General features: G+C 47.7%; 3 protein-coding genes and 1 long non-coding RNA gene across 4 annotated transcripts in view; 2 read left to right on the top strand and 2 right to left on the bottom strand.

Annotated features, from left to right (window-relative positions):
* LOC139035990 (uncharacterized) overlaps window positions 1–1,641 on the top strand; it is a 47,727-nt gene extending 46,086 nt beyond the window's left edge. Inside the window, exon 3 of the long non-coding RNA XR_011488661.1 lies at window positions 552–1,641. This is a non-coding gene — a long non-coding RNA (uncharacterized lncRNA). The remainder of the gene's footprint in view (window positions 1–551) is intronic.
* Window positions 1,642–4,931: 3,290 nt separating this feature from the next.
* On the bottom strand, window positions 4,932–10,417 carry LOC110125150 (spermadhesin Z13-like). Its single transcript, XM_070470367.1, has 4 exons — window positions 10,315–10,417; window positions 7,965–7,994; window positions 6,958–7,099; window positions 4,932–5,118 (listed from the first exon to the last, which is right to left on the bottom strand). The coding sequence occupies exons 1-4, from the start codon at window positions 10,358–10,360 to the stop codon at window positions 4,932–4,934; spliced, it is 405 nt and encodes a 134-aa protein (XP_070326468.1). The 5' UTR covers window positions 10,361–10,417.
* Window positions 10,418–14,899: 4,482 nt separating this feature from the next.
* On the top strand, window positions 14,900–17,958 carry LOC110141976 (vasculin-like). Its single transcript, XM_070470365.1, is given in 3 exon segments — window positions 14,900–16,601; window positions 16,662–17,429; window positions 17,432–17,958. Coding segments are annotated over 3 exon segments (1,419 nt in total). The 5' UTR covers window positions 14,900–16,123; the 3' UTR covers window positions 17,605–17,958.
* A 2,672-nt stretch (window positions 17,959–20,630) lies between these two features.
* On the bottom strand, window positions 20,631–27,370 carry LOC110141977 (spermadhesin-1-like). The gene is made up of 5 exons (XM_070469877.1): window positions 27,325–27,370; window positions 23,996–24,025; window positions 22,828–22,963; window positions 20,838–21,025; window positions 20,631–20,644 (listed from the first exon to the last, which is right to left on the bottom strand). Exons 1-5 carry the CDS (start codon window positions 27,368–27,370, stop codon window positions 20,631–20,633), a joined length of 414 nt encoding a protein of 137 aa, XP_070325978.1.
* Window positions 27,371–27,928: the final 558 nt, after the last annotated feature.

Below are 27,928 nucleotides of genomic sequence, written 5' to 3'. Positions count from 1 at the left end.
CATATTTTTTCTGCAGATTGAATCTTTTGCCTCTCCACCTAAATTTTAGAATCAGCTTGTCCATATTCACAAAATAACTTGCTGGGAATTCTGAATGGAATTGCATTGAATATATAGATCAAGTTAGAAAGAATTGAAGTCTTGACAATATTGAGTCTTCTTATTCATGAACAAGACATATCTCTCCATTTGTTTAGTTTCATTTAGATTTTATTCATAAGAATTTTGTAGTTTCTCTCATATCGAACATGTAAAATTTTCATTTGACTTAACTATAATATTTCATTTGGGGAGTGCTAAGGTAAATTACATTGTCTTTTTTATTTCAAATTCTGCTTGTTTATTTTGGTATATTGGCTTTTGTGTATTAATCTTTAAATCCTGAAACCTTGCTGTAATCTTTAATTACTTCCAGGAGTTTTTCTTTTTTTGATGATTCTTTCAGATTTTCTAAGTGATGGTAGTGTAGTCTGTATGCAAAAATAATTTCTGTCTTCCTTACCAATGTGAATATTTTAATTTACATTTCTTGTCTTATTGCATTTTGGAAGCAAAACCTTCCAGTGTGGTGTTGAAGAGGAGTGGTGAGTGGAGACAGCCTTGCCTGATACCTGATACTAGTGGAAAATCTTCAAGGTTTTCATCATTAAGTAAGATGCGGTGTGTGCATGCATAGTCATGTCCAAATCTTGGGACCCTATGGACTGTAGCCTGCCAGGCTCCTCTATCTATGGTATTTCCTGGGCAAGAATTTCCCAGGTATTTCCTTTTCCAGGGGATCTTCCCAACCCAGGTATCAAACCTGTGGCTCCTAAACTGCAGGCAGATTCTTTACTGCTTGAACCATCAAGGAAGCCCCAAGTAAGATGTTAGCTACAGTGTGGTTTTTTTTTTGCTAGATATTATTGAGCAAGTTGAGAAAGTTTCCCTATATTTTATCTGCAAGTTTTTATGATAAGTAAGAGTTGAATTTTCTCAAAGGCTTTGAGAAACACCTTTTTTACAACCATGTGACTTTTCCTTTTCATTCATATTGATGCAATGAATTATAGAAATCAATTACAGAAATTGATTTTTAAATGTTTAGCTTTGCATACTTATAATAAATGTCAAATGCCTGAGGTTTATAATTCTTTTTGTACACTGTTGGATTCGATACACTAGTATTTTGTTGAGAATGCTTGCCAGAGGATGAGATGGTTGGATGGCATCACTGACTCAGTGGACATGAGTTTGAGTAAACTCCGGGAGTTGGTGATGGACAGGGAGGCCTGGTGATCATGGAGCTGCAGAGTCGGACACGACTGAGCGACTGAACTGAACTGAACTGATCTTGCTTGAGGACAGTTTCTTCCTCCTGAAAACCTTCTGACTAATCCTGATATTGAATGTATATTATGGAAGTGGGTCTGCTAGGATCTTTCTATTGTTAAGTTCTAATCCTGCTACCCTAAAGTGTAAATTGTGGGAGTAGGTCTGGTAAAATTTTTACAACCTTGAGACATTCTTTTGATTTACTATAATAACTAATTTAAAAAGTATGTAATTCCCTTGCTAAAGACTACCAAGTGGGGCACTCTCTGTCTCCCTTCTGATGTCTATGTCAGAAACTTTCCCTGTCCCTTTTCATACTTTAATAAAACTCTGCTACAAAAAAGCTCTTGAGTGATCAAGCCTGGTCCCTGGTCACGAAGCTAAAAATGTTCTTCTACAGAGATGGAGAATTCAGCACTGTTCACCGTAAGCTATCAATTGTAGAGTTATCCATTCAGCTGAATCATGATGTTCTAACTGGGGACCCTCAGAAGCAGGCAGGTGAAACTGGAAGTGTTGTAAGGATGCACTTCTGACCCAGGGGACAGTGTGAACAATGGCAGGAAGATGCCCAAAGTTCTGCTGGGCCCAATACTCCGTGTGTGATGGCTCAGCCCTGAGAAAGCATATAAGGAAGAAGACATTAAGAGGGAGGGAAGGTCAGATGGAAAGGATTTTATAAACTCTAACCAGGCTTCCCTGTCCCTGGAATTTTTCCAGGCAAGAGTACTGGAGTGGGTTGCCATTTCCTTCTCCAGGGGACCTTCTTGACCCAGGGATCAAACCCTGGCCCTCCTGCATGGCAGGCAGATTCTTTACCGACTGAGCTACCAGGGAAGCCTCAAACTCTGCTAGTTCAGTTCAGTTCAGTCGCTCAGTCGTGTCCGGCTCTTTGCCACCCCATGAATCGCAGCGTGCCAGGCCTCCCTGTCCATCACCAGTCCCCGGAGTCCACCCAAACCTATATCCATTGAGTCGGTGATGCCGTCCAACCATCTTATCCTCTGTTGGCCCCTTCTCCTCCTGCCTTCAATCTTTCCCAGCATCAGGGTCTTTTCCAATGAGTCAGCTCTTTGCATCAGGTGGCCAAAGTATTGGAGTTTCAGCTTCAACATCAGTCCTTCCATTGAACACCCAGGACTGATCTCCTTTAGGATGGACTGGTTGGATCTCCTTGCAGTCCAAGGGACTCTCAAGAGTCTTCTCCAACACCATAATTCAAAAGCATCAATTTTTGGTGCTCAGCTTTCTTAACAGTCCAACTCTCACATCCATACATGACCACTGGAAAAACCATAGCCTTGACTAGACGGACCTTTGTTGGCAAAGTAATGTCTCTGCTTTTTAATATGCTGTCTCCTAGTATCTACAACATCAGCAAAGAAAACCCACCTCCAGGAAACTCACTTGAGGGAGGGAGATCATAGCATGGTCCTGAGCCGGCCTCATCGGGCATTGTTGTTCCTGAGGGAGTTGATGACCCAGCTCAAGGTCCATGAAGAGGCCCCCACAACACCCCCTCTGCTCTGAACACAAGTAAAAGAATTGAAGGCAATTTGGTCAGTTCCAGGCCTGCAAGAGGCTGTGCCATTCAGGCGCCACTGTGCTTTTTGATCCTCCTACCATCTGATCTGATAAAACGCAGTATTACCCAACTTTGATGAACTGACAAACAACGTGGGCTTTATGCTTTACTCTTTTCAGAACTTCGAAAGGAACCCTGATGCAGTACAAGTTACACTAGGCTAGGGAGAATCAAAGAGATTCAACACGTTCTCATCAGATATTCCTTCCCATCAACCGTATTGCCAGAAAGTCTAGCAGAGAGTTGGGCCACATCTCGTTTCCATTTCTGGGGAGGTTTTCATTGTGAAAGTGACAGAAATAGTCAATAGGCACAATTCCTGTCTGTAGACAGGCCTCGGACAAAGGAGAATTCCTGTGGTTTTATGTTCATTATATAGGTGTTATGCAGGTCTATAGATACATATGTAACCCAGAGGAAACAAGACACAGTCCTCAAAATTACTTTTTTCCTCATTAATGTTTTGCTGAAAGTTTTCCCCACTTATCAGTTGGGAGAAAATGCTTATTGATTTGACTTACCCAAAGTCTATTTAAGCGGCTCTCCATCCCAGAGATTAGTGACATTTTCCTCATACCTAAGGGTGGGCAAGCATTGCAAATGAAAACAACAGTCCTTGCAGATTTCAGGAATCAGCTGAGCAAGAGGAAAGACGTCCACTGCTCACCTGTCTGATCACATATTGACCCCATCCCTCCCTCTGTGTCTGTCCCAGTCATCTGTCTCCTCCACGGAAGGAAAGACTTCTTACTCCTGAGCTTTAAAAACTTGTCCATCTAGAGGTTGGATTGGATGGTGACTGCAGCCATGAAATTAAAAGACACTTACTCCTTGGAAGGAAAGTTATGACCAACCTAGATAGCATATTAAAAAGTAGAGACATTACTTTGCCAACAAAGGTCCATCCAGGCAAGGCTATGGTTTTTCCAGTGGTCATGTATGGATGTGAGAGTTGGACTGTGAATAAAGCTGAGCACCAAAAAATTGATGCTTTTGAATTGTGGTGTTGGAGAAGACTCTTGAGAGTCCCTTGGACTGCAAGGAGATCCAACCAGTCCATCCTAAAGGAGATCAGTCCTGGGTGTTCAATGGAAGGACTGATGTTGAAGCTGAAACTCCAATACTTTGGCCACCTGTTGCGAAGAGTTGACTCATTGGAAAAGACCCTGATGCTGGGAGGGATTGGGGGCAGGAGGAGAAGGGGTTGACAGAGGATGAGATGGCTGGATGGCATCGCCAACTTGATGGACATGAGTTTGAGTAAACTCCGGGAGTTGGTGATGGACAGGGAGGCCTGGCGTGCTGCGATTCATGGGGATGCAAAGAGTCGGACATGACTGAGCGACTGAACTGAACTGAACTGAACTGATACATATATAATATATATATATATATCTGCTGTATATCTACATATTTACTATACACCTATAGACCTTATATATATGTATTGTATATTCCCTGATGGCTCAATGGTAAAGAATCCACCTGCAATGAAGGAGACGCAGGAGATGCGAGTTCAATCCCCGGGTCAGGAAGATCCCCTGGAGGAAGCAATGGCAAACCACTCCAATATTCTTGCCTGTAAGACTCCGTGGACAGAGGAGCCTGGCGGTCAACAGTCCATGGGGTCGCAAAGAGTCGGACACAACTGAGCACACACATGCAACACTATCTGCACCTTAAATTTAAAATAAATTTATTGGAAAATGCCAAAGGGATTCTTAAAAAGATCAAGAAGGGAAATTTTACATTTGGGAGGAAATTTTCACATCATTGAGATGAAAAATAAAATTTGTAAAAGAATTTTCATATCAGGACTTTCCAACTCAAAATCCTGGGGTTTGCAGAAAGGCTGGGATAGAACTGGTGGTTGATTCTGGAGAGCCTCAGTGGGTCACCCTACCTGTCACTCACCCAGTGATGGTCAAGTTTATTTCAACAGTCACGTAAGTACCACACACCTAGCTCCTGTGGAGCCATTCACGGACAGGGGTGAGGCAGAGCAGAAGGTCTCTGCTCTCTAAAACCTACCCTACAACACACGGTGGAAAAGTAATAAGAAGACAGAGACAGGGTGGTTGGGCTTTCTTGTGTATTTGATGGTCATGATATTGGTAGAAGATGTGTATTCCGCATATGAAGCTTCACAAATCTTCCATGAGCTAGAAGATTCTGGTGGCCCATCTATAATCTCCAGAGACTCTTTATCACAATTGAGGCTGTCGGAGCAGAGGAAAAAGCAGGCATCAGCCTTTGGAATCGTGGTCCCTCCGGCAGGCAGCCCCCCTCCTGGACCCAACCCAATCACATAGCTTTTCTCACCAGACTTCTCAGACCTGATGCCCACAGGGAAGGAGACTCACCCTTCTGGAGAGGGGCATCACCCAGGACCCTCCCCTCACACAACTCCACATCTCCTGGGAAGCCCCACTGATGGCTCAGGGAAGCCCACCCAGGCCTCTGGGATCAGGACCCAATGGAGGGCACCATACGGCCAACACCGAGGACTGTTTCCATGGATAAGCACAGAGTCAGGTGAGGCTCAGATATGAGTGTGTGACTCCACTCCTGGTTCACCCTCTGCACCCCTAGCACAGGGGGCCCAGGACCCCCTCTTGGCCTCCAGGACCTGCAGGGTGAGAGGGGCAACCAGCTCTCCCTGATGTGGGCAAAGTGCACACACGGGTTGTCACACTCCTGCTGAGGTCTCCATCTCCTCCTCCTGCCCATCAGACCTGACCCCACCCTGTCTTCCTCTCTCAGCCCCCAGTGTGTGTCCCACCCAGGAGGGAGGTTGGAGCCTCTCTGGGCTAAAACGAGACCCGGAAGGGACATCTCACCAGGACACACCCTTGACACTCTCTAAGTCAGTTTAGCTAACCTTTAGTTAGTTAGCTGTGCCCTCCTCTGTTTAGTTAGTTTGCTCGTAGACTGACTCCTTCCTTGGTGCCAAGGACAGTGAGAACAAAAACAAATCTCTGCAAAGGGGAGAGGCCAGTCAGGGGGAGCTTTCATATAATCTGTGCCTCTGACCCTAACAGAAATATGATGCAGGGGATGCCTGCCTCCTTCTGCCCTGGCGTGTGCTTTGGGTAGATGGTCTGAGCCCTGCAGTGAGGCAGGCATCTCCAGGTTGTCCTCCTCACACGGAGCAGTTCCTCCAACTAGTGGGAGATCTGACGTCATAGAAGGTCTGGAGGGACAGGGCCTTAAGTCACAAGATAACATCACCTGTCTCAACTACCACCCTGGACTGCATGTGGCCAGCCATAGAAATGTGGCTCCTGCGGTAGTATCTATGAAGACTAACCTGCTATAGAAGTGCTGTAATTTATTGCTATGTTGGAAATGCTTTCTGTTGCCACATCATTTCATTCACTTTTCCTGTTATCATTCATTTACTCTTTCTTTCTTCCAATGGTTCATTCATTCATTTATTCATTCATTAGTTAAAAAACTATTCCCTGACCCCCCAAAGATTAGGCTGCTTTCTCTAGAGCGTATTTAGACATCAGCAGGAGTGATGTTATGCTGTTAATTCCCCCAGAGTTGTGCACGGATTAATGGATGGGGCACAAATCCGAGAAAGATCCGCCCAGCTGTGGACAGAGTCAGAGCAGGGGTTTCAGGTGTGATGGAAACGTTCTTCCTCCAGTGAAATCATGCACTAGGAAATGAGGACCCTAAGCAGCAGGTGGTGAGTCTGGGAGAGGCGGGAGCTGCCTTCCAGGCAGAGGGGACAGTGTGAGCAAAGGCTCAGAGCTGCCCGACAGTCTGGGGGGTCCACAGCTCAGTGTGTGATGGCTCAGCTCAGAGAGGGGGCAGGGGGAGAAGAGGTGAGAAGGGAGGGGAGATCAGGGGTCCCCTGGAGGGATCTGAAAGCCATGCAAGGAGGGTCCGCTTTATGCAGAGGGCAGGGGGCCATGCAGGGTCATCAGCAGGAGTGAGCTGGAGTCAGGATGTGTCCGGATGTGTGTGCTGGGTGGTGCAGGGGGAAAGGGAAGGGGCAAAGAGGGACACCTTCCCATAAAGCCACAACATCAGCAAAGAGCACTTACTAGAGATGGCGTACTTCCAAAAGAATTTTGTAACCTGGGTCCATGTTGATGATCCAGAGGCATTCCGTGTGCAGTCCCAGATAGGGGAGGATCACTCCATATTCCTCTTCATAAAAGCCCCCACACAAATTTTTATCTTTAACTGAAGAGAGAATTCCAGGTGCCCAGGAGCAACACCAGGCCAGCGGGGAAGGTCCCACCCCTGGGCGCCACACCACTGTACCTGGTCCTAACTTCCCCTTCTGTCAATCACAAAGGAACCTCCAGGGTCTAAGTCTGGAGTCCCCCAAAAGTGAATCTTATCTTGTACCCTGCAGAACATAGCAAACCCACACACATTACTGCAATTTGTTCTGACACCTGAAAATAGAAGAACTTCACACTTGCATGATGAAACATTTTTCATCAAGTGAGGATAAAGTCAGTACTTTCCTCAGGGGTGTTTATCATCAAAAGACTTCTTATTTGTAAAAAATGCTCAGCGAGTACCTGGGCCAGAAGTCACCAGGGAAATCAATCAATCATCAATCAATCAATTATCAATCATCAATCAGCCCTCTCATCAGGAGGAAGCCTGTCCCTCTGCCCAGCACCCCTCCTGATGCCAGCACACCCTCTGCCTGGACACGGTGATGCCCCTTAGCCCTCCAGGCTCTGGCCATTGGAGGCGGTTCCGTCATCCTGAGACACCTGTGCTGTGGAGAGGGGGTCCCACACCTGCCTCGTGAGGCTGTTCGGGCAGGAGGGCAGAGGAGGCTTGTGGGCGGTGGAGGAGGGAAGGTGGGGAGGGGAGGAGGACCACGGTGGGAGTCATGAGAGGTCAGGGGGTATGGGACCCTAAGGACTGTTAAAACCGAGGCCGACAGTCAGCTCTGGAAATGCCACGTTCCTTTGACCAAAATGGTAAACCGGTACCAGTGTTTCCAGGAGAACTATTCAAACTGCAACCCCCAAGCACTTCTCTGTGTGATGAGCAGGAAAGGATGAAATAATATCTGTGCACTTACAGGGAAGCCCATCAGTTGAATCCAGTGTGGCTGAAAAACAAAACAACAACAACAACAAAAAAAAAAACCAGAAAGTCAAGATGACAAGGTGGACATTACGGAAGAGTCAAGCCTTTCGCAGAGACAATGTGGAGAAGGGCTGAGTCTCAAGGGAGGTGCGAAGCACAGACAGGAAAGCACGGCCATCCTCGTCCCCAGGACGAACCTGGTCTCATAGGGGCAGGGCAGCATGGAGGTCTGGCCCTCCACCTTGGAGACTCCCTCATCCAGCTGCTTTCTCCTCGTCTCTCCAATTCCACCACGTCTCCTGTGATGCCCCCTCTCCGGAGCCAGTTAGAGGTCAGCACTCGGGATGCTGACCCACCTGTCCTGATCTCCCCAGGAATTTCCCAGTCTTAACATTGTAAGACCCTCTCCCGAGAAACCTCTCCAACCGGGTCACAAGACTTTTCATCACTCTAATGAAAGTGAACTGTTTGGACAGTTATTTACTGAGCTCAGTGACCAGTTTGAGGTTGAACAAAATGAAATCGATTTTCCACTGGAGAGAAGTGAACCATCTGAGTTTATGAAGTTTCACTGTATCAGGGAACTGAGTCTGGGGCTTGGGTCAAGGGTGCTGATCCAGCCCCTCAGGCTCCACCGTTGATGAGACCCTGGCTTGTCCTCACGATGTGACCACTGGGTACAGACAGTGCAGGAATCAGATGGCCCTGCGGCTCAGAGCTGCTCGGATGAGAGCTAGATGGCTTTAGACAAGGCATTTATTGTCACAAACCTCAGTCCATTTACCTGTAAACTGGAAATTTAATAGTAACAGCCTCCTTGGTTCCAGAGGACAGTCCATGCATACACAGATCAGTGTCCAGCCCAGAGAGGCTGTCCACTACGCTCCCTGCCACTGTCAACCTCCCACCACATTCATCTCCTTCCCCATAGACACTGCTTGCCTCAGTAAATTGAAATCAACAAGTGCTCTGGAAGCTATGTGACCAGAGATGTCAACCAGGACACTGGGTCCATCTCCAGCTGCCCGTCCTGAGTACCGAAGTGGCCTAGGATTGGGGGCCCCACCCTCCATGGATGAATGGGGCGTCCATCACTTCGACTGTGGAAAATACAAATCGAGGTTTCTCTGAAAGTGGATCTCAAGGGCAGAATCACACATCTTCCCATCATGGACCCACACGTACAGTGACCTCCTCTGATCTAGAATCTGAGGTCCCAGCTTTGAAGCAGGGGAACAAGAAGCCCCTTGTAGGAGTTCACCCCAAAGCATGCTGCCTTGATCTGTCGATTTGAACGGATGGTGCTTGAGAAACTGCAGACGCAGGAAGGGCTCTGATGGACACATTTCTACCTACAAGCTGCCCACAAAGTGTCCCAGGAGAGAACCGTGAGGCCCCCAGACCAGGGAAATGGGAAGGTCCTGATCACAGGAGACTGGGATAAATGCTAAGAGGGATCTGTGCTCACATGCTGACAGCGCAAGCCCGTCCTTCCACCTGCTTCCCATACGGCTCCTAGTCATGACTACAGTTGCCTGCAGGGGAGCAGGGGATGGGGAGGGAAGCAGAGTGTGGGCTGATGAAAAGAGCAGTCTGAGCAGAAAAGGGGAGAGAAGAGGGAAGGACAGAATGAGACCCACAGAGAGCAAGGAAAGAAGGACACACAGGCTTCCCTGAAGGTACAGCCGTCCCCTTCTTTCCCTCCAGCACCGAGAATCCTCATGGATCCCTCTGCGTTCAGTGCAGGCCCAGCGCCCAGCCCCCTGCAAGGCTAAGACCCCAGTTAGGACGTCCTCAGCCCTGCTGCTCAACCCAGAGTTCATGTTACTGCCACATCTCCCTCCCGGGGAGCAGAGGCAGAGCACCCCATCTGTCCTGGGACTTCTCCAGGGGTCCCTGTTTCCCCTCGGATGCCCCCTCCAATCAGGTGCAACCCGAGTCCCACCTCCAGCACCCACACCATCACACTTCCAAGACCCCTGCAAAGCTGCCCACAGCTGGTTCACCTCCTCCAGGTCTGGACTGAGGACTGGCTGTCCCATCGGGCATCCCAGGGGCTATTGGCATAAGGCTGAGGTAGAGGGGAGGCAGAGGGCCCAGAAAACACATGTCAGAACAAGGAGGGAGAGCCCAGAAAATGTTTGAGAGTCATTATATGCTCAGCCGTGGGTCATGGCCGTCCTGATGGACCCTCCTCCTCCAGGCCAGGCTGAGGGCAGCATCTCCTTGGAGGAGGGCAGCTTGCAGACCCTCTTCCGCAGCAACAAGCGAACTGCACAGATCTCTAGGTGAACAGGAAGCAGAGAGGCCCCGGGGGCAGGGGGCTGGGGGCCAGGCTTTACCTGTGCTGAGCAGCAAGACCCAAGGGATGGCGCTGGACAGCTTCATCTTCGCAGCCTGGCCCCGGCCTCAGCAGTGAGCCTGGCCCCCGAGGCCTGGGGCTATATACACACAGCAGCTGACACCTGATCTCCTCCTCCCCTGGAGCCCAGCCTCGCAGGGTTGTGGGAACCCCGGGTTCTCTAGGAGAAGGGGGCTGCCTACTGCTGCCCACCTTGTTTTCACCAGAGATTTTCTGTGTCCTTTCCCACCCGGACTGGAAAATGATGACCTGTTCCTTCTCTCCCTCTCCTGTCTTTGTGGTCCTCGATGAAGGCTGACAAATGAGCCCCGGACCACCAGGATGCCCTGTTTGCAGGGCCCTCTTCCCTGGGGTCCAGCTACAGCGTGTCCACCCCTAGTTACTTCATAAACCTCAGCACGACTTGGATGGAGAGGAACTGAGACCCAGAGAGACCAAGGGACTTGCCCACATCCCAGGGAGCCAGTGGCAGAAGCAGGACCAGTCTGACATCCTGGCTGGCTGGTCTTAAGAGCCCTCCTGCATCACTCAGGGCAAAGGCAGGTAAACAGACCCTCGCCTGTTCCAGGTGTGGGTCACGATTGGCGGGGCAGCTGGAGGACATGTCAGCCTGTGTGTGGTGTGTCCACAGGGGAGAAAGGTATGCACGTGTTGACATTTGTTCTATTTTTATACCAAAACCCACATGGTTCAGACTAGTGAGGGTGTTACAGTTATAAGAACCCAGAAGAGCTCCTTGTTGAAAACATGCATCAGAATCTCAGCATGTGGAGGATGTATAAGCCAACTCTCTACCAGGTAATGAAAACCAAGGAAATGAAAACATGTCCACACAGAATACTGTGTATGAATATTCATAGTTTCCTTATTCATATCAAAGAGTGGTAAAAACCCAAATGTCCATCCATTCATCGTCGAATGCATAAATTAAACATGGTCTGTTTATACAACAGAAGTCATTCTCCCATTTAAAGGAACAGCAGTCCAATAGCATTTCAAGGGCCATTACAATTACATACCAACCAGGAGAACACGATGTCCATATTCCTGACATTACGCAACTCTGAATTTTATTAAATTTTTCAAAATTTCTGGCTGATTAGGAATGCTCATAAAACATCTTTTAAAATGTGCATTTCTCCAACTGCCAGTGAGTTTGGTCTCTTATCCATATGTCTCTAGCTCAGCTGTAGTCCTTTGGTGAAATGCCTATTCGTGCGTATCTTTGGGCCAGTTTCTATTACTATTTCATCACTCACTTTTCCTTATGGGTTGTAGAAACTTCCTGTTCTTTCTAAATCATATCTTTCTTTACAGAAGCCCTAATGGGCTCAGTGGGAGAAACATTCCACCTCAAGCAGAGCCCAGGGAAACTGCCTGAGCCAGCTGGTCATTCAAGCTCTCCTGGCTCTTGAATGGAGGAGGAGGCTGATTAGACTGGGTCTCCCTCTCAGGAAACAATACTGGTTCTGCACTAGTGGTTAAGCTCCCTGGTTGTGACTACGATAACATGCAATAATTCCTCACAGTTCCCCTTCTATCTAGAATCTCTCTTTCCTAACCATTTCCAGATTCCTTTCACAGTCCCCAAACACAGAATGCTTCCTGGCCCTGGTCTGTGGAGAGATCAAGGAGCTGCCCACGGATGGAAGTGCCTGGATGGAGGGAATGCAGGAACCATGGAAGGAAGGCAGTTGCTCATCTTACATCCGAGCCCAAGCAGCCTGTCTTCATCTTACGTCATCCCACATCAGGCCCACTGTCTTCCTCGGAAGTGTCCATGCAGGGCTGTGGCTGCCTGGGGGGAAAAAAAACCAACAGTCTCTTTTCTAGGGACACTCAGGAATCAAAGTCTTAGGTTCCTAAATTCACAAGACCCTCTGGAGAAAATTTATGGGGTAACAGCAGCTTTTGAGGACTTCCGTCCCTCAGATGTTTGTCCCAAAGCTCACGTCTGGTTTCTGAGGCTCCTAAACAAGCCTGGTCTCCTTGCTTCTAAACGCTTTCCCCGTGGACTGCTCCCCTGCACACTGTCCTCTCCTCTCCATGAGATGCACTGGGTGTCTGCACCTGGCTCAGAGACCCCCTAAGTACCTCCCACTCCATCAGAGCTTCCCAGCACTCTCTTTCTAGACCGTCCCGTGGGTAGCCATCGTCTCCTTCTCAGCGACCACGCTTTTATTCTCAGGGAGGAGCTGAAGGGTCTGCCGGGCATTTTGTAAGTTGCCTCCCCGGAACCACAGGTTTATTCAGCATCTGTTCCCCTTGCGTGTGCCACGGGCTTTGGGAGAAGCCGATCCCAGACCCAGCTCTGAGAACTGGCCTCAGTGGTGAAGGAGGTGGTGTGAGTGTCCCCAGGAAGCTCCCCATCCAGGTGATGGTGCAGGAATGAGCATGTCCCCAGGTGAAGGGACAGGGAAGGTCTGGCTGCAGGGGAGGTGGGAGAGGTCTGCTCCACGTCATCCCAACTGAGGGTGAAGCCAAGTCACAATGGAGGCAGCGCAAGAGGATGGTGGGGCCACCAGCCCAGAGCCACCGGGCAAGCTCGCCCCAAAGCCCCTTCCCTTCCAGCTCCAGGAGGCACTGCCTGTCCTTGTGGTTGAAGGATTCGAGATGGCATGTCAGTCACTCGAAGGAGGAAATATCCTCACCCCTTCAAGGTGCCATGAATCCCAGAACAAAAAAGTGTTCCTAAAATTTCTTAGAGAGTCTTAAAAAAAGAAAAACTTTCTAGCCCCTTTTCGAAACCCCAAGCTGGCAAACCTGCTCCAGCCATGTGTGTGTGTGGAGTAAAAGCAAAAATTTCAAATCCTGCAACAGAAAATTGACCAAGGGTGATGCCAGCCATTGTGTATTGCTTGTAATGTAATGTAATTCCTTCCAAAGACTCATCAGTAAAGAAGCCATCTTGCTGGATGTTTTTCATAGCTGCACTTTATGATGTTAAGCTTGTACCCGTCGGTGAGTGGTTTCTAAGAGTTTTATTTGACATCATTAATAGTTAACAGAATTTTGTTTCATTTGTTTTGAATCTATTGATGTGTCATTATAGATTTTATACTTATTCTGTTAATGACAAGTTTCTCTAGTTTTTTGGTGTATCATTGTACTCTTGGAATAAATCCTTATACTTTATGAATATTATCACTCTACTAAGTTAAATTTCTAAAACTGAAATTCTATTTAATTTCTTGCTCTTATATTGACATCTATGTTCTTGAATTAGATTGCATGAAGTTTTCTTTCCTGTACTGTTCTTTCCCATTACTCGTATCAGATTATACTTACATCAGATTATTCTAAATTTATAAAATGAGCTGGGTACCCTTTTCACTTCCTCAAGATATTTTGGAAAAGTTAAAGGTCACTGAAACAGTGATTTTCATTGTTAAACTCTCTGGAACTGTCAACTTTCTGAAAAGAAATCTTCTCATTATTAATTCCATTTTTTTGTTTTTTAAATTATGACAGTATGATAACATATTTACAGATTTGGAAAATGTAGAACAAAATTTTACATAGGTTATGTTCAGCTTAGCCTAGAATGGAAGGAAATATGATTCCCCATGTTAACCTGTGTGAAGACTGGCTGGAAAGAAATGCAGTACTTTAGAGGATCATTGAAAATGCATGTGTGAACACATACTCATTCACTCATTCATTCAAGAATTGCAACTTGGACTTTGGAGTCCCACAGTGGTACAGCCACACAACTAATAAACAAATGATAAGTTAAATGACCCAGGGATTTACACAAGGTAAGTGGAGGGGAAGGAGCGAGATCCCTGCACCTAAGAGGTGTCGGGAAGGTGATAAGGTAACGTTAGCCCTCATTCTGAACCACAGTATCCTGTATGGGGGGGGGGGGGGGGTTCTGGCAGAGGGCGTGTGAGGCAAGAGGGTTGGACAGATGCAATCCTGGCAGACCAGATCGTGTGTCAAAGGCATGGAGTTGTCCAAAATTCTTCAGTCTCCAAAACAGTGTGTGATGGTTCAGCATTGAAAGGAGCAGAGGGGAGAAGAGGTGAGAAGGGAGGGCAGGTCAGAAAAGGGGAGATTTTGGAAAACTAGGTTAAGGTGGGTAAACTTTATCCTGAAGACAGAGATCCATAGAAGGGTTTTCAACAGGAAGTGCAAATGGAATCAGATGTGTTTAGATGCGTGTGCTGGATGGTGAACTGGAAGAGACCAGGGTGGGATCTTTCTTAAAATCTACATCAGGAGAGAAACCCCACCTCCAGGGAACTCACTTGAGGAAGGGAGATCCCAACATGACTTTCTGAGCTGGTCTCATCAGGATGGTCCAGATAGATGTAGTGGTGCTCTCGAGGGAGTTGATGACCCTGCCCCAAGTCTGGGAAAAGACTCTACATCCCCCAACTCTCCAAAGAGAACAAAATAACACAGAGGAGGATATGGGTGTGCCCTCATGTGTGGGATTTGTGTCACTCAGGCAGACATTATGCTTCTCGGTCCTCCTAACATCCTGGCCTCTGGTAAAATGCAACATCAAAACCTGAATCTGGGAATATTACTAAACCATAAAAAAGAACAAATTTCACGATCTCGCGAGACTTGGCCCAGAACATTGCGGATCGGGTCGGCGCCATTTTGGGACTGAGACTGGTTGTGGGGGAGGGAAAAGCGGCAAAAGGGGATTATTCAAAGTACCGAAAACCTCCTCCCGGGATCGAGCGCAGCGGCACCCCTAGGCCAGGGGCACCTCTGGTGTGGCAGAAGGAAATGGTAACCCTCACATCTCGTGGCTGCCGGGTGATTGAATTACTCAGATATGAAGATCATCTTCTAGGTTTTGTGTAAAAGGCCCCGGATATTTCAAGTGGCCATTTTGGAATTACAGTGTTTTTGGATAATTTTACCCCAGAAGTTTATTAAAATTGGCAAGAATCATCTCTGAAGTGAATTGATAGTAGTGAACAATTCTACAAGCTACTTAAAAAGAGATCCAGGCATTTCTTCAGTATTTGGTTCAAACGGATTATATAACTGGTTTAAAGTGTTTCAGCTGGTGGTATTTTTGCTTCCCCCCCAACCCCTCCCCTGTTGTTGGTGTTCTTCAGCCAAAACTGTAAGATAAGTTTGATTTGTGTACTGAGTAGTTTCGGCAGTTTTCAAATTACTGTTTAAATATTGCTGAAGTTTTTCATGGCAGTTTGTTTTTACCTTTATTAAAAGTTTTAGGAATTTTTGACCTCAGCCCTTTTCATGTCACAATGGGACAGCTTTTCTAAATGAAGACATTGAATGAATACAGAGTTTTTTTGCTTTTATCTTTTATTTACGTGGAAATTTAAGATGTGGCAGTTTCCCAGCAGCATGGTAGTATTGAGATAGTCTCTGTTTATGCTGATGTTTAGGAATGCTCTTCAGATGTGAAATTTTCTTTTTGTTTTTGCTTTTTGACTCATAAATTGGATTATTTCATCTGGAGTGGATAAGTACAACAGTGACAAGTACATGGAATAATAAAGAAGACTTTAAAATCTTAAAATCCAAGGAACTTGGCTAATTCTGGCGATAGCCATATGAAAACTTTAAAACAGAAGTATGGGTAGCTGACTGAAGTAACTCTATGTCAAATAGCCATAGGTTAAGTGTCTTCAAAGAACTTGGATATTATTTCAGAGGATACAAAATAAAAAAACAAACTGGAAAACATAAAGATTACAGAGACAAACCCAACACCTTCCTGTGCAGTCCTGTTGGAATTTGGACTTGCCATGAGGTGTTGAAACCTTGTTTCGCTGAGTTGGAGAGACTGGACCTAAATGGCGCAGCATGACTTTGCTCCAGCCTGGCTTAATTTTCCTACCCCACCATCATCAACAAAGTCGTCACTGAATTTTGAAAAGCATTCTGAAAACTTTTCATGGACAGAAAATCGTTACGATGTGAACCGCCGACGACACAACTCTTCAGATGGCTTTGATTCTGGCATTGGACGTCCTAATGGAGGTAACTTTGGAAGGAAAGAAAAAAATGGATGGCGTACACATGGAAGAAATGGTACTGAAAACATAAATCATCGAGGGGGATACCATGGTGGAAGTTCCCGTTCTCGTAGCAGTATTTTCCATTCTGGAAAAAGCCAAGGACTACATGAAAACAATATACCTGACAGTGAAACAGGGAGGAAAGAAGACAAGAGAGAACGCAAGCAGTTTGAGGCTGAGGATTTTCCATCTCTAAATCCTGAATATGAGAGAGAACCAAATCAGAATAAATCTTTAGCTGCGGGTGTATGGGGCCTACACGCCCAGACACACACATACCCAACCAAAAAAATCTCCCAAGCTCGTCTCTTAGAATATCCCCCGAATCCTAAATCTAGAACTCAAAGGATGCTGGTCATTAAGAAAGGTAATACAAAAGACTTACAACTATCTGGATTCCCAGTAGTAGGAAATCTTCAGTCACAGCCAGTTAAGAATGGGACTGGTCCAAGTGTTTATAAAGGCTTAGTTCCTAAACCTGCTGCTCCACCTACAAAACCTACACAATGGAAAAGCCAAACTAAAGAAAATAAAGTTGGGACTTCTTTCCCTCATGAGTCTACCTATGGTGTTGGCAACTTTAATGCTTTTAAATCAACTGCCAAGAATTTTAGTCCATCAACAACTTCAGTGAAAGAGTGTAATCTCTCAAATTCTTCTTCACCTGTTGACAAACTTAATCAGCAGCCTCGTCTAACCAAACTGACACGAATGCGCACAGATAAGAAGAGTGAGTTTTTGAAAGCATTGAAAAGGGACAGAGTGGAAGAGGAGCATGAAGATGAAAGCCATGTGGGCTCAGAAAAGGATGACGACTCATTTAATTTGCATAACAGCAATAGTACTCACCAAGAAAGGGATATAAATCGAAACTTCGATGAAAATGAAATTCCACAAGAGAATGGCAATGCCTCGGTTATTTCCCAACAGATCATTCGGTCTTCAACCTTCCCACAGACTGATGTTCTTTCTAGTTCACTTGAAGCAGAACACAGATTGTTAAAGGAGATGGGTTGGCAAGAAGACAGTGAAAATGATGAAACATGTGCACCCTTAACTGAGGATGAAATGAGAGAATTCCAGTTATTAGTGAACAGTTACAGAAGAATGGTCTGAGGAAAAATGGTATTTTGAAAAATGGCCTGATCTGTGACTTCAAGTTTGGACCCTGGAAAAACAGCACTTTCAAACCCACTATTGAGAATGAGGACACAGAGACAAGTAGCAGTGACACATCAGATGACGACGATGTGTGAAGGATTTCCTAACAGCTTTAGAATTATAGTGTGATACATCTCTCATACAGTTTGGGGTGAATTGTAAAAATGAAGAACTATAATTTATGTAGTAAAATACCCCGTTAGAAGATGATTTTTTTGGGGGGACTTCAATATGAAGAAAACCAAGAATGTTGTGTTGGGCTGTGCTGAACATTATTTCTTTGTAAATGAATGTTGTAGAAATGAGGACTTTGGTTGATCCAACATTGACTTTCTTCATCACTGCAGCATTTCTCTGACTAGCAATGTGACGATGTAACAAATGAGAGTTTCTCATTTAATAATAAAAAAATTGTGTAATGTTTTGCAAAAAAAAAAAAAAAGAACAAATTTGAACCAGTTCTAGAGAGGTGGATGAACCTAGAGCCTGTTATAGAGAGTGAAGAAAGTCAGAAAGAGAAAAGTAAATATTGTGTATTAGCACATATATATATGGGATTTAGCTCCTGAGTTCAGACGACATTGGCCACGTTCAGGGTATCATGGTCATATCAAACCCATCAATCCTAAAGAAAATCAGTCCTGGATGTTCATTGGAAGGATCGACGCTGAAGCTGAAGCCCCAGTACTTTGGCCCCCTGATGTGAAGAACTGACTCATTGGAAAGGACTCTGAGGCTGGAAAGATTGAAGGCAGGAGAAGGGAACAACAGGGGATGAGATGGTTGGATCGTATCACCGACTCAATGGACATGAGTTTGAGTAAACTCCGGGAGTTGGTGATGGACAGGGAGGCCTGGCGTGCTGCAGTCCACGGGGTCTCAAAGAGTTGGCCACAACTGAGTGACTGAACTGAAACTGGTGGAATTTGGGGCTTGGGCTCACATGGTAAGGAATCTGCCTGCTAATGCAGGAGACTGGGTCTCCTGGGTCTGGAAGATGCCCTGGAGAAGGGAATGGCAACCCGCTCCAGTATTCTTGCCTGAAAAATTCCATGGACAGAGGAGTCTGGCAGGCTACAGTCTATGCATTTGCAAAGAGTTGCACATGACGCAGCGACTAATATTTTACTTTACTTATGGGATCTAGAAAAATGGTACAGATGAACCTAATGGAGATGCAGATATAGAGACTGGACTCATGGACACAGCAGGAGAGGGAGAGAGTGGGACGAATGGAGAAAGTAGCATCAACATGTGCACACTATCATGTGTGAAATGCGTAGCTAGAGGGAAGTTGCTCTGTAACACAGGGAGCCCCGGCTGGTGCTCTGAGATGGCCTAGAGGGGCAGGATGGGGGAGCGGAGGGAGGCACACGGAGGAGGAGATAAATGTAAGATTATGGCAGATTCACGTCCTCTTACGGCAGAAACCAGCACAACATTGTAAACATTAAAAACCAACCAACCAACCAACAAAAACCCCTGAATCTGATGATCCCACAAACAAAATATGTTTTAGTCTTTGCAGAACTTTTAAAGACACCCCAATGTAGTTATAGTTGGCTAGTGGGTATTAGAAGAAATTTAAGGCATCGCCATCAAATATCCTTTATCATCAACCACATTGTCAGAAAGTTTAGCAGAAAGATGCTCCAATGTCTCTATTTTGTCTTAGAGGTTTATCTTTGGCAGGAGAGGGAAATAGTAAATAATGAACTATCTGAAGACAGGCCTCAAAAAATAAAAACCCCTATGATTTTAAAGAACTTCAGAAGGGGTTCCTCTCATTCTCACTGATGTCTGATTCTCTAATCTGTGACATGAAGACATTTAGAGTAAAAGAACAAATCCAGACTCAGGTAAAGAGACTTTTTTCAGAATGATTATAATGACAACTAGAATGATCCAACCACAAGACTGGTAAGTATTGAAAACTCAGGAGTAAGGAATCTTTCTTTGCAGGAAAGAGACAGAAGGATGGAGGAGACAGGGTGGGACAGGTGGCCCAGGAAGTGTCTCTCCTCCTGGTCAGCTGATTCCAGAAGAGTCTTCCAGGAAGATTGTTTTCATCTGCAACACTTGTCCACTCTTCGGTGTGAGCACAGATCACGAAGCTGTGGATGGAGAACTTAACTAGTCTTTGGTTAAGTCAGTTACACAGGGCTTCCCTCATAGCTCAGTTGGTAAAGAATCCGCCTGCAACGCAGGAGACTCTGATTCGATTCCTGGGTTGGGAAAATACTCTGTAGAAGGGATAGACTACCCACTCCAGTATATGTGGGCTTCCCTTGTGGCTCAGGGAGCTTTGCTGGTGGCTCAGACGGTAAAAGCGTCTGCTTGCAATGCCGGAGACCTGGGTTCAATCCCTGGGACAGGAACATTCCCTGGAGACGTAAATGACAACACACTCCAGTATTCTTGCCTGGGAAATTCCATGGATGGAGGAACCATGGGGTCGCAAAGAGTCGGACATGACTGAGTGATTTCACTTTCACTTTCTTGCCCTTGCAGCTCAGCTGGTAAAGAATCCGCCTGCAATGCAGGAGACCTGGGTTCAATCCCTGGGTTGGGAAGATCCCCTGGAGAAGGGAAAGGCTACCCACTCCAGTATGCTGGCCTGGAGAATTCCATGGACTGTATAGTCCATGGGGTTTCAAAGAGTCGGACACACCTGAGCGACTTTCACTTCACTTCAATTAAACAAGCATTTTCTTCCCATTGATAAGTGGGGGAAAAGTTTAACTGATCATTAATGAGAAAAAAGAAACAATTTTGAGAAACTGTGTCTGATTTGCCCTAGGTGACACATGTATATATTTGTATGCATAAATATTTGGTGAACATAATATACATTTTGTATAGTAAATGGCGAATATACATCCTGCTATATCTATGTACTAAGATATGTATGTGCATTATATCTATATATCTGCTAAATATATACATTTTATATAGTATACTATGTGTAGTACACATTTTAAATATACATGCTAGAAATGCTTAAGGTTATATAATAAGATCAAGAAAGAAATGTTCTATTTGGGAGGAATATGGGACATAATCAAAGGGAAGAGTAAAATTTGAAAAGAATTTTCATATGGGCCTTTCAAATTCCAGTATCTCAGATGCAGAATGCTGGGAATGAGAGGGTGGATGTCTCCGGAGAGACTCACTGGGTCGTGCTGACTCGCTCACCCAGTGACGGGCATGCAGAGCTTAGATTCCACCTTATTTCAGCAGTCACGTGACAGCCACGTGCCCAAGTGGCCACAGAGCCGTGCGCGGACAGGAGAGGGCATGTCAGCAGACCCCTGCCCATCTCACCTACCTGACGGACGCCCGTAGTAAAATATATCAAAAGAAGATACTGGCTGGTTGGAATTTCTGTAGTACTTCACGGTCATGACATTGGAAGAAGAACGAAATACCAGGCGTGCCCCTGAACAGAACTTCCCAAATGTAGTACTGTCTGGCAGCCCGTCTATGATTTCCACATCCTCTTCATTACAGTTGAGTCTGTCGGAGCAGTGGGAAGGGCAGGCATCAGCCTTTGGAATCATGGTCCCTCCGGCAGGCAGCCTCCCCTGTCCAGACCCCACACAATCACACGGCTTTGCTCACCAGACTTCCCAGGATGGTGCCCTCGGGGAGGGAGACTCACCCTTCTGGAGGAGGGGGTGGTGGTCACCCAGGACCCTCCCCACACCAGGGCTGCAGGTGACTCCTTGCCTCCTGGGCAGCCCCACTGATGGGGCTCAGGGAAGCCCACCCAGGACTCTGGGATCAGGAGCCACTGGAGGGAATAGTACAGTCAACGCTGAGGACCGTTTCCTTGGGCAACAAGCATGGAGTCAGGTGAGGCCCAGACAGGCGTGTGTGACTCCACTTCTGCTTCACCCTCTGCACCCCTGGCACAGGGGGCCCAGGACCCCTGCTTGGCCTCCGGGACCTGCAGAGGCGAGAGGGGCATCCAGCTCTCCCTGCTGTGAGCAAAGTGCACACACGGGTTGTCACACTCCTGCTGAGGTCTCTCCATCTCCTCCTCCTGCCCATCAGACCTGACCCCACTCTGTCTTCCTCTCTCAGCCCCCAGCGTGTGTCCCACCCAGGAGGGAGGTTGGAGCCTCTCTGGGTTAAAACGAGACCCGGAAGGGACATCTCACCAGGACACAGACTCAGCTCCCTCTAGACTAGCTTGCTGTTGGAAGGACTGATTCCTTCCTGGCCCCAAGGGCAGTCATATCCAAAACTGGCCTTGGAGAGGGTCAAAGGGACAATAATGAAAACTTTTAGGATAATCTATCCCTCTGACTCTAACAGAAATGGTGATGCAGGAAATGCCTGCCTCCTTCAGCCCTGGCATGTGGTTTGGGTAGATGGTCTGAGCCTTGCTACGGGGCAGGCATCTCCAGGTTGTCCTCCTCACACGGAGCAGCTCCTCCGCCTAGTGGGAGACCTGACCTCATAGAAGGTCTGGAGGGACAAGGCCCTCAGTCACAAGATGATAGAACTAATCCCAGCCACCCCTGACAGTGAATTTTATTCCACAAATAATGAAACTGTCACTTCCAGGTTAAAATATGTGAAGAATAACCTGCTACAGAAATGCTGTAATTATTGCTACTTTGGAAATGCCTTCTGGAGCGTAATAACTTCATTCACACTTTCAAACATTAATTAGATCTTTCATTCATGTATCCACTCCTAGGTAAAACAAACAAGCGATAGACACGCATCCTAGGAGAGACAAACTCAGACATCAGTAGGAGTGATGTTATGCTGCCAATTCCCCCAGAGTTTTGCACGGATTAATGGATAAGGCACAAATCCAAGAAAGATCCGCCCAGCTGTGGACAGAGTCAGAGCAGGGGTTTCAGGTGTGATGGAAACGTTCTTCCTCCAGTGAAATCATGCACTAGGAAATGAGGACCCTAAGCAGCAGGTGGTGAGTCTGGGAGAGGTGGGAGCTGCCTTCCAGGCAGAGGGGACAGTGTGAGCAAAGGCTCAGAGCTGCCCGACAGTCTGGTGGGTCCACAGCTCAGTGTGTGATGGCTCAGCTCAGAGAGGGGGCAGGGGGAGAAGAGGTGAGAAGGGAGGGGAGATCAGGGGTCCCCTGGAGGGATCTGAAAGCCATGCAAGGAGGGTCTGCTTTATGCAGAGGGCAGGGGGCCATGCAGGGTCGTCAGCAGGAGTGAGCTGGAGTCAGGATGTGTCCAGATGTGTGTGCTGGGTGGTGCAGGGGGAAAGGGAAGGGGCAAAGAGGGACACCTTCCCATCAAAACAGAGCATCAGCAAAGAACCCTCTGCTGAGCACTGACCTGAGAAATGGAATTGTCAGTATAATTTGATAACCACTCTTCAACTGGATGGTCCAGGTGCACTTTGGCTGCCATGAGAAGGCGCTGGAGATCCTCCCGGAGAGGCTTCTGTGGACGCCCCCGCATTTCCTAGTGTCTACAACAGAAGCCAGCTTTCTTGCTGCCCAGAGGCTGTGACAACCCCTGGGTGGGGGCTGCACCATCCTCGGGCCCCATACCATCATTACACCTTGTGATCTCTGGATTCCAAGAATCACAAATCAACAATGATCCAAGTCGAATGACCTCCAAAAATGTATTTTTAAAGTTTTACTCTTTTAAACATTTTAAAGGGAACCATACCCATCACTGAAATTTGTTTTGACCCCTGAACACAGATATATTTAATCCCTCTTCAGCAAATAAATCTTTATCATCAACAGCATGGCCAGACTGGAGGTCAGAAGGTGCACACAAACCCCTCTTTCTGTCTCCTGCATGTCTCTTCCCAGTGAAGCCTGAGAAATAGCAAAGGCGCAGCCCAAGGACCCCTCAGTGCCAAGAGAACCCACTCACTGTGCGGACCAGCAGGGGCGCCAGGACCCACTCAGTGACGCCCAGGCTCCACCCCTGTAGGTGAGGATAAAAAGAGCACTCTCCTTCGGGCATTTGGATCTAATGAGCTCCTGGCTGGAAGGCGCTCAGCCAGTGCCTGGGCCTGGAAACTTCTAGAGCACAGGACCCATCTCTGGCCAGCTGCACCCTCTGACCCGGTCCCTCCCGCTGCCCTCACTGCCTCTCCCTTCGAAGCTCTCATCTCTGACCCTGAAAACGGTGATGTCCCCCAGCCCTACTGCCTCCAGCCATTAGGAGGCGGCTCCATCCTCCTGGGCCACCTGCTCCATGGAGACGCGGCCCCTTCCTCCTCCCGCCAAGTGAGGCTTCTCCTGAGTTTGGGAGACGCGGTGGGGTGGAGAGCAGGAGTGAGGCAGGGCGGGGAGTCCTCAGAGGCCTGGAGAGACTAGAGTTAGGGACTGTGATGACGGAGCCAGGCTGTGAAGTCCAGAAAGCTACGTTCTTTTGGTAACGGGTGCGTACGCTTCCCTTGTAGAGAAACCATGCACCTCAACTTTAAGGCCCATCTCTACGTGATGAGGGGAAGTGGTGAAATCATATCGTCTACACTTACCTTCATCCGATTCTGCTGAAACCAGTGTGGCTGAAAGGTGGCAAAACAGAAAAACATTGTGAAAATGAGAGGTTACGGAGCGGCCAGGGTAAGAGAATGGAAAACGCATAACGTCCTGTGCGGACGAGCTGTGTGCCAAGGGATGGCACTGAGATGAGAGAGATGCTCTGCTGTCCTCCACCCTGGGGACCGTCCTGGTCACACAGCGGAAGGGCAGAAGGAGGGCCCTCGATGTTTGGCCCATTCAGCTTGATGTCTTTGTTTTCCCCAGATCTACTCAGTTTAGGGCCACTGTTCCCTCTCTGTAGCCAGAGTTGGAAGAGTCAGCTCCCAGGAAGGTGACCACCTTGTCCCTTTAGCCTTGGCACTATCCAGGTCTCAGCACTGAACTACCTTCTCCCAGAAAATGTCTCAATCCCAGCCAAACTAAGAGAGTAGTTCACCAAACTAGGGCATGAACGTTTCTTTTTCATCCTTTGGTGGTGAATTTGAGGTTGGAGTGAACATTTTCAGTTAAGGAGAAGTGGACCATCTTAATTTGCAGAAGGTTCACTGTATCAGGGACCTGAGTTAGGTGAATGGATCAAGGGCCCTGATTTCAATCACATGGCCTCCCAGGGTGGACCTACAATGTGGCTTATCTTCACAATACAACGATCAGGCGTAGCAAAGCTTAGGAATCAGATGGCCCTGGGTCACAGCCCTGTGGGGATTAGAGATGCATGGCTTTGGACAAGTTATTTTCTCTCCTTAAGCCTCAATCCATTCATCTCTAAAATGGAAATTCAACAGTAAGAGCCTCCTTGGTTCCAGAGGACAGTCCACACATGCATAGTTCAGTGCCTGGCCCAGGGATGCTCCCCACTAGGTTACCTGCCACTCCTTCATTTCCTTTCCCATAGAAACTGCTTTCCTTGGTAAATAGAAATCAACAAGTCCTCTGGAAGCCATTTGACCATAAATGTCAACCAGGACACTGTGGTCCATCTCCACCTACCCTTCCTGAGTCCTGAAGTGTCATTGGATTGGGGGCACAGTTATTTCCAAATTTCTTTTGATATTGATTTCTAACATAATTCCACAGTGATAAGAGAACAGACTGTATGATTTCAAAGCCTTTAGACCATGAAATTTTTGTACCTTGTTTTATGTCCCTGGATATGTTCCAGTGTCTCCTAGTTTATAGCCTATAGGAACCTGAATAAAATTGGTATCTTACTGTTGTGTGAAAACTGTATAAATATTAATTATGTTGAATTGGTTCACAGGGCTTCTCAGGTCTGTTATATCCTTTAACTTCTCTGTATATTCTTTATATTAGTTTTGAGAGTTTGATATTGAAACTCCAGTGAAACATCTTATCTATTTTAAAAAATAATTGTAATAGACAGTGGAACTATATGTAACTTTGTTCTGTATTTTCCAAGTCTCCTGTAAAGGTGTTATCATACTTTCATAATTTAAAAAACAAAAGTTAAAATATTAAAAAAATGAAAAACCCTCCCCACCCTGGGGCATCCATCACTGTCTGCTTAGGAAGATACAAATGAAGGTTTGCCTGAGAGCAGGCCTCAAGGACAGAAGCAGAAAGCATTCCTGTCCCTTCAGGTGGTGTATCTGGCCTGGACCTACACATATAGTGACCTCCTCTGATCTAGAGTCTGAGGTCCCGACTCTGAAGCAGGGGGACACATAGCCCCTTGTAGGAGCTCAAGACACGTCACCCCAAAACATGCCATCTTGATCTGTTGATGATTTGAGCTGAAGGCGCTTGAGAAGGAGCAGAAGCCGGAGGGGCTCTGATGGACCCGCTTCTACCTGCAAGGTGCCCACGAAGTGTACCAGGAGAAGGGCTGCCCCTCACCACCCCCACCGCTGGCCAGGGAGACAGGAAGGTCCCCATCACCAGAGCCTGGGGTGGACGCTGAGGGGGATGTGGGCGCACACACTGACTGCATGACCCTCCCTTCCGCTCGCCCCCACTCACTCCTAGTCGTGACCCACCACTGACTGTAGGGAGAGAAGCGGAGAGGGAAGAGAGAGCCTAGCCACGGGACAGCCCCTGACCGGAAGTGTGAGGGGCAAAGGTGAGCCGGAGGAAAAATAGGGAGAGGGGAGGGAAGCTGGGTGAGGAGAGAGGAAAAGAGGAGATGGACTGAAAAGGGCAGAGGAGGAAGGACAAAATGAGACAGACAGAGAGAACCAGGAAGGAGGAGACAGGGATTTCCCTGAAGAAATGGCTGCCTTCCTGTTCTTTCCCGCCAGCACTGGGAACCAGCATGAGTAGCGAGTCCCTCAGTGGTGTCAGACTCTTTGAGACGCCATGGGCTGTCGCCCGCCAGACTCCTGTGTCCAAGGAATTTTCCAGGCAAGAATACTGGAGCAGGTTGCCATTGCCTTCTCCAAGGGATCTTCTCAACCCAGGGATCGAACCCGCATCTCTTGAGTTTCCTGCATTGGCAGGCAGATTCTTTACCACTAGCGCTGCCCGGGGAGTCCACACCAGCATGGGGCCCTCTGTGTTCAGTGCAGGCCCAAGGCCTAGCCCCCTGAAGAACTCTGACTACCTGTCGGGACGTCCCCAGCCCTGCTGGGAGCTGCTGCTCCTGCTGGTCATTCCTGAGCTCAGGTTATTGCCACGTCTCCATCCCGCGGGCAGAGGCAGAGCACTCCCACATCTCCAGGGGCTTCTCTAAGGGCCCCCACTTCCCTCTGGATGCCACCCTCCAATCAGGTCCAGCCAGGGTCCCACCTACAGCACCCACACTGTCACACCTCCAAGACCCCTGAAAAGCTGACCGTGACTGGTTCACCTCCTCCAGGTTTGGGTGAGGGATGGCTGTTCCTCAGGGCATCCCAGGTGAGTGTCAGTCGCTCAGTCGTGTCTGACTCTTTGCAACCTCAGGGACTATACACTCCATGGAGTTCTCTAGGCCAGAACACTAGATTGGGTAGCCTTTCCCTTCTCCAGGGGATCTTCCCAACACAGGGAGCGAACCCGGGTCTCCCACATTGCAGGCAGATTCTTTACCAGCTGAGCCAGCAGGGAAGTATCCCAGGGGACATTGGTTAAGGCAGAGGGGCCCAAGGAATGAATGCCAGAACAAGGACGGACAGCCCAGAAAATGCTTAAAAATCATTATATACTCAGCCCTGGGTCTTGGCCATCCTCCTGGACCCTCCTCCTCCAGGCCAGGCTAGGGCAGGCATCTCCTTGGAGGAGGGCAGCTTGCAGACCCTCTTCCGCGGCAACAAGCGAACTGCACAGATCTCTAGGTGAACAGGAAGCAGAGAGGCCCGGGGGCAGGGGGCTGGGGGCCAGGCTTTACCTGTGCTGAGCAGCAAGACCCAAGGGATGGCACTGGACAGCTTCATCTTCGCAGCCTGGCCCCGGCCTCAGCAGTGAGCCTGGCCCCCGAGGCCTGGGGCTATATACACACAGCAGCTGACACCTGATCTCCTCCTCCCCTGGAGCCCAGCCTCGCAGGGCTGCGGGAACCCCGGGTTCTCTAGGAGAAGGGGGCTGCCTACTGCTGCCCACCTTGTCTTCACCAGAGATTTTCTGTGTCCTTTCCCACCCGGACTGGAAAATGATGACCTGTTCCTTCTCTCCCTCTCCTGTCTTTGTGGTCCTCGATGAAGGCTGACAAATGAGCCCCAGACCACCAGGATGCCCTGTCTGCAGGGCCCTCTTCCCTGGGGTCCAGGTACAGCGTGTCCACCCCTAGTTACTTCATAAACCTCAGCACAACTTGGATGGAGAGGAACTGAGACCCAGAGAGACCAAGGGACTTGCCCACATCCCAAGGCGCCAGTGGCAGAAGCAGGACCAGTCTGACGTCCTGGCTGGCTGGTCTTAAGAGCCCTCCTGCATCACTCAGGGCAAAGGCAGGTAAACGGACCCTCGCCTGTTCCAGGTGTGGGTCACGATTG

Source organism: Odocoileus virginianus, chromosome 7 (genome assembly GCF_023699985.2).
Source record: "Odocoileus virginianus isolate 20LAN1187 ecotype Illinois chromosome 7, Ovbor_1.2, whole genome shotgun sequence".
Taxonomy (NCBI): Eukaryota; Metazoa; Chordata; class Mammalia; order Artiodactyla; family Cervidae; genus Odocoileus; species Odocoileus virginianus.
The sequence above is the reverse complement of the archived record's forward strand: the minus strand, read 5'-3'. Positions and strand labels throughout refer to the sequence as shown.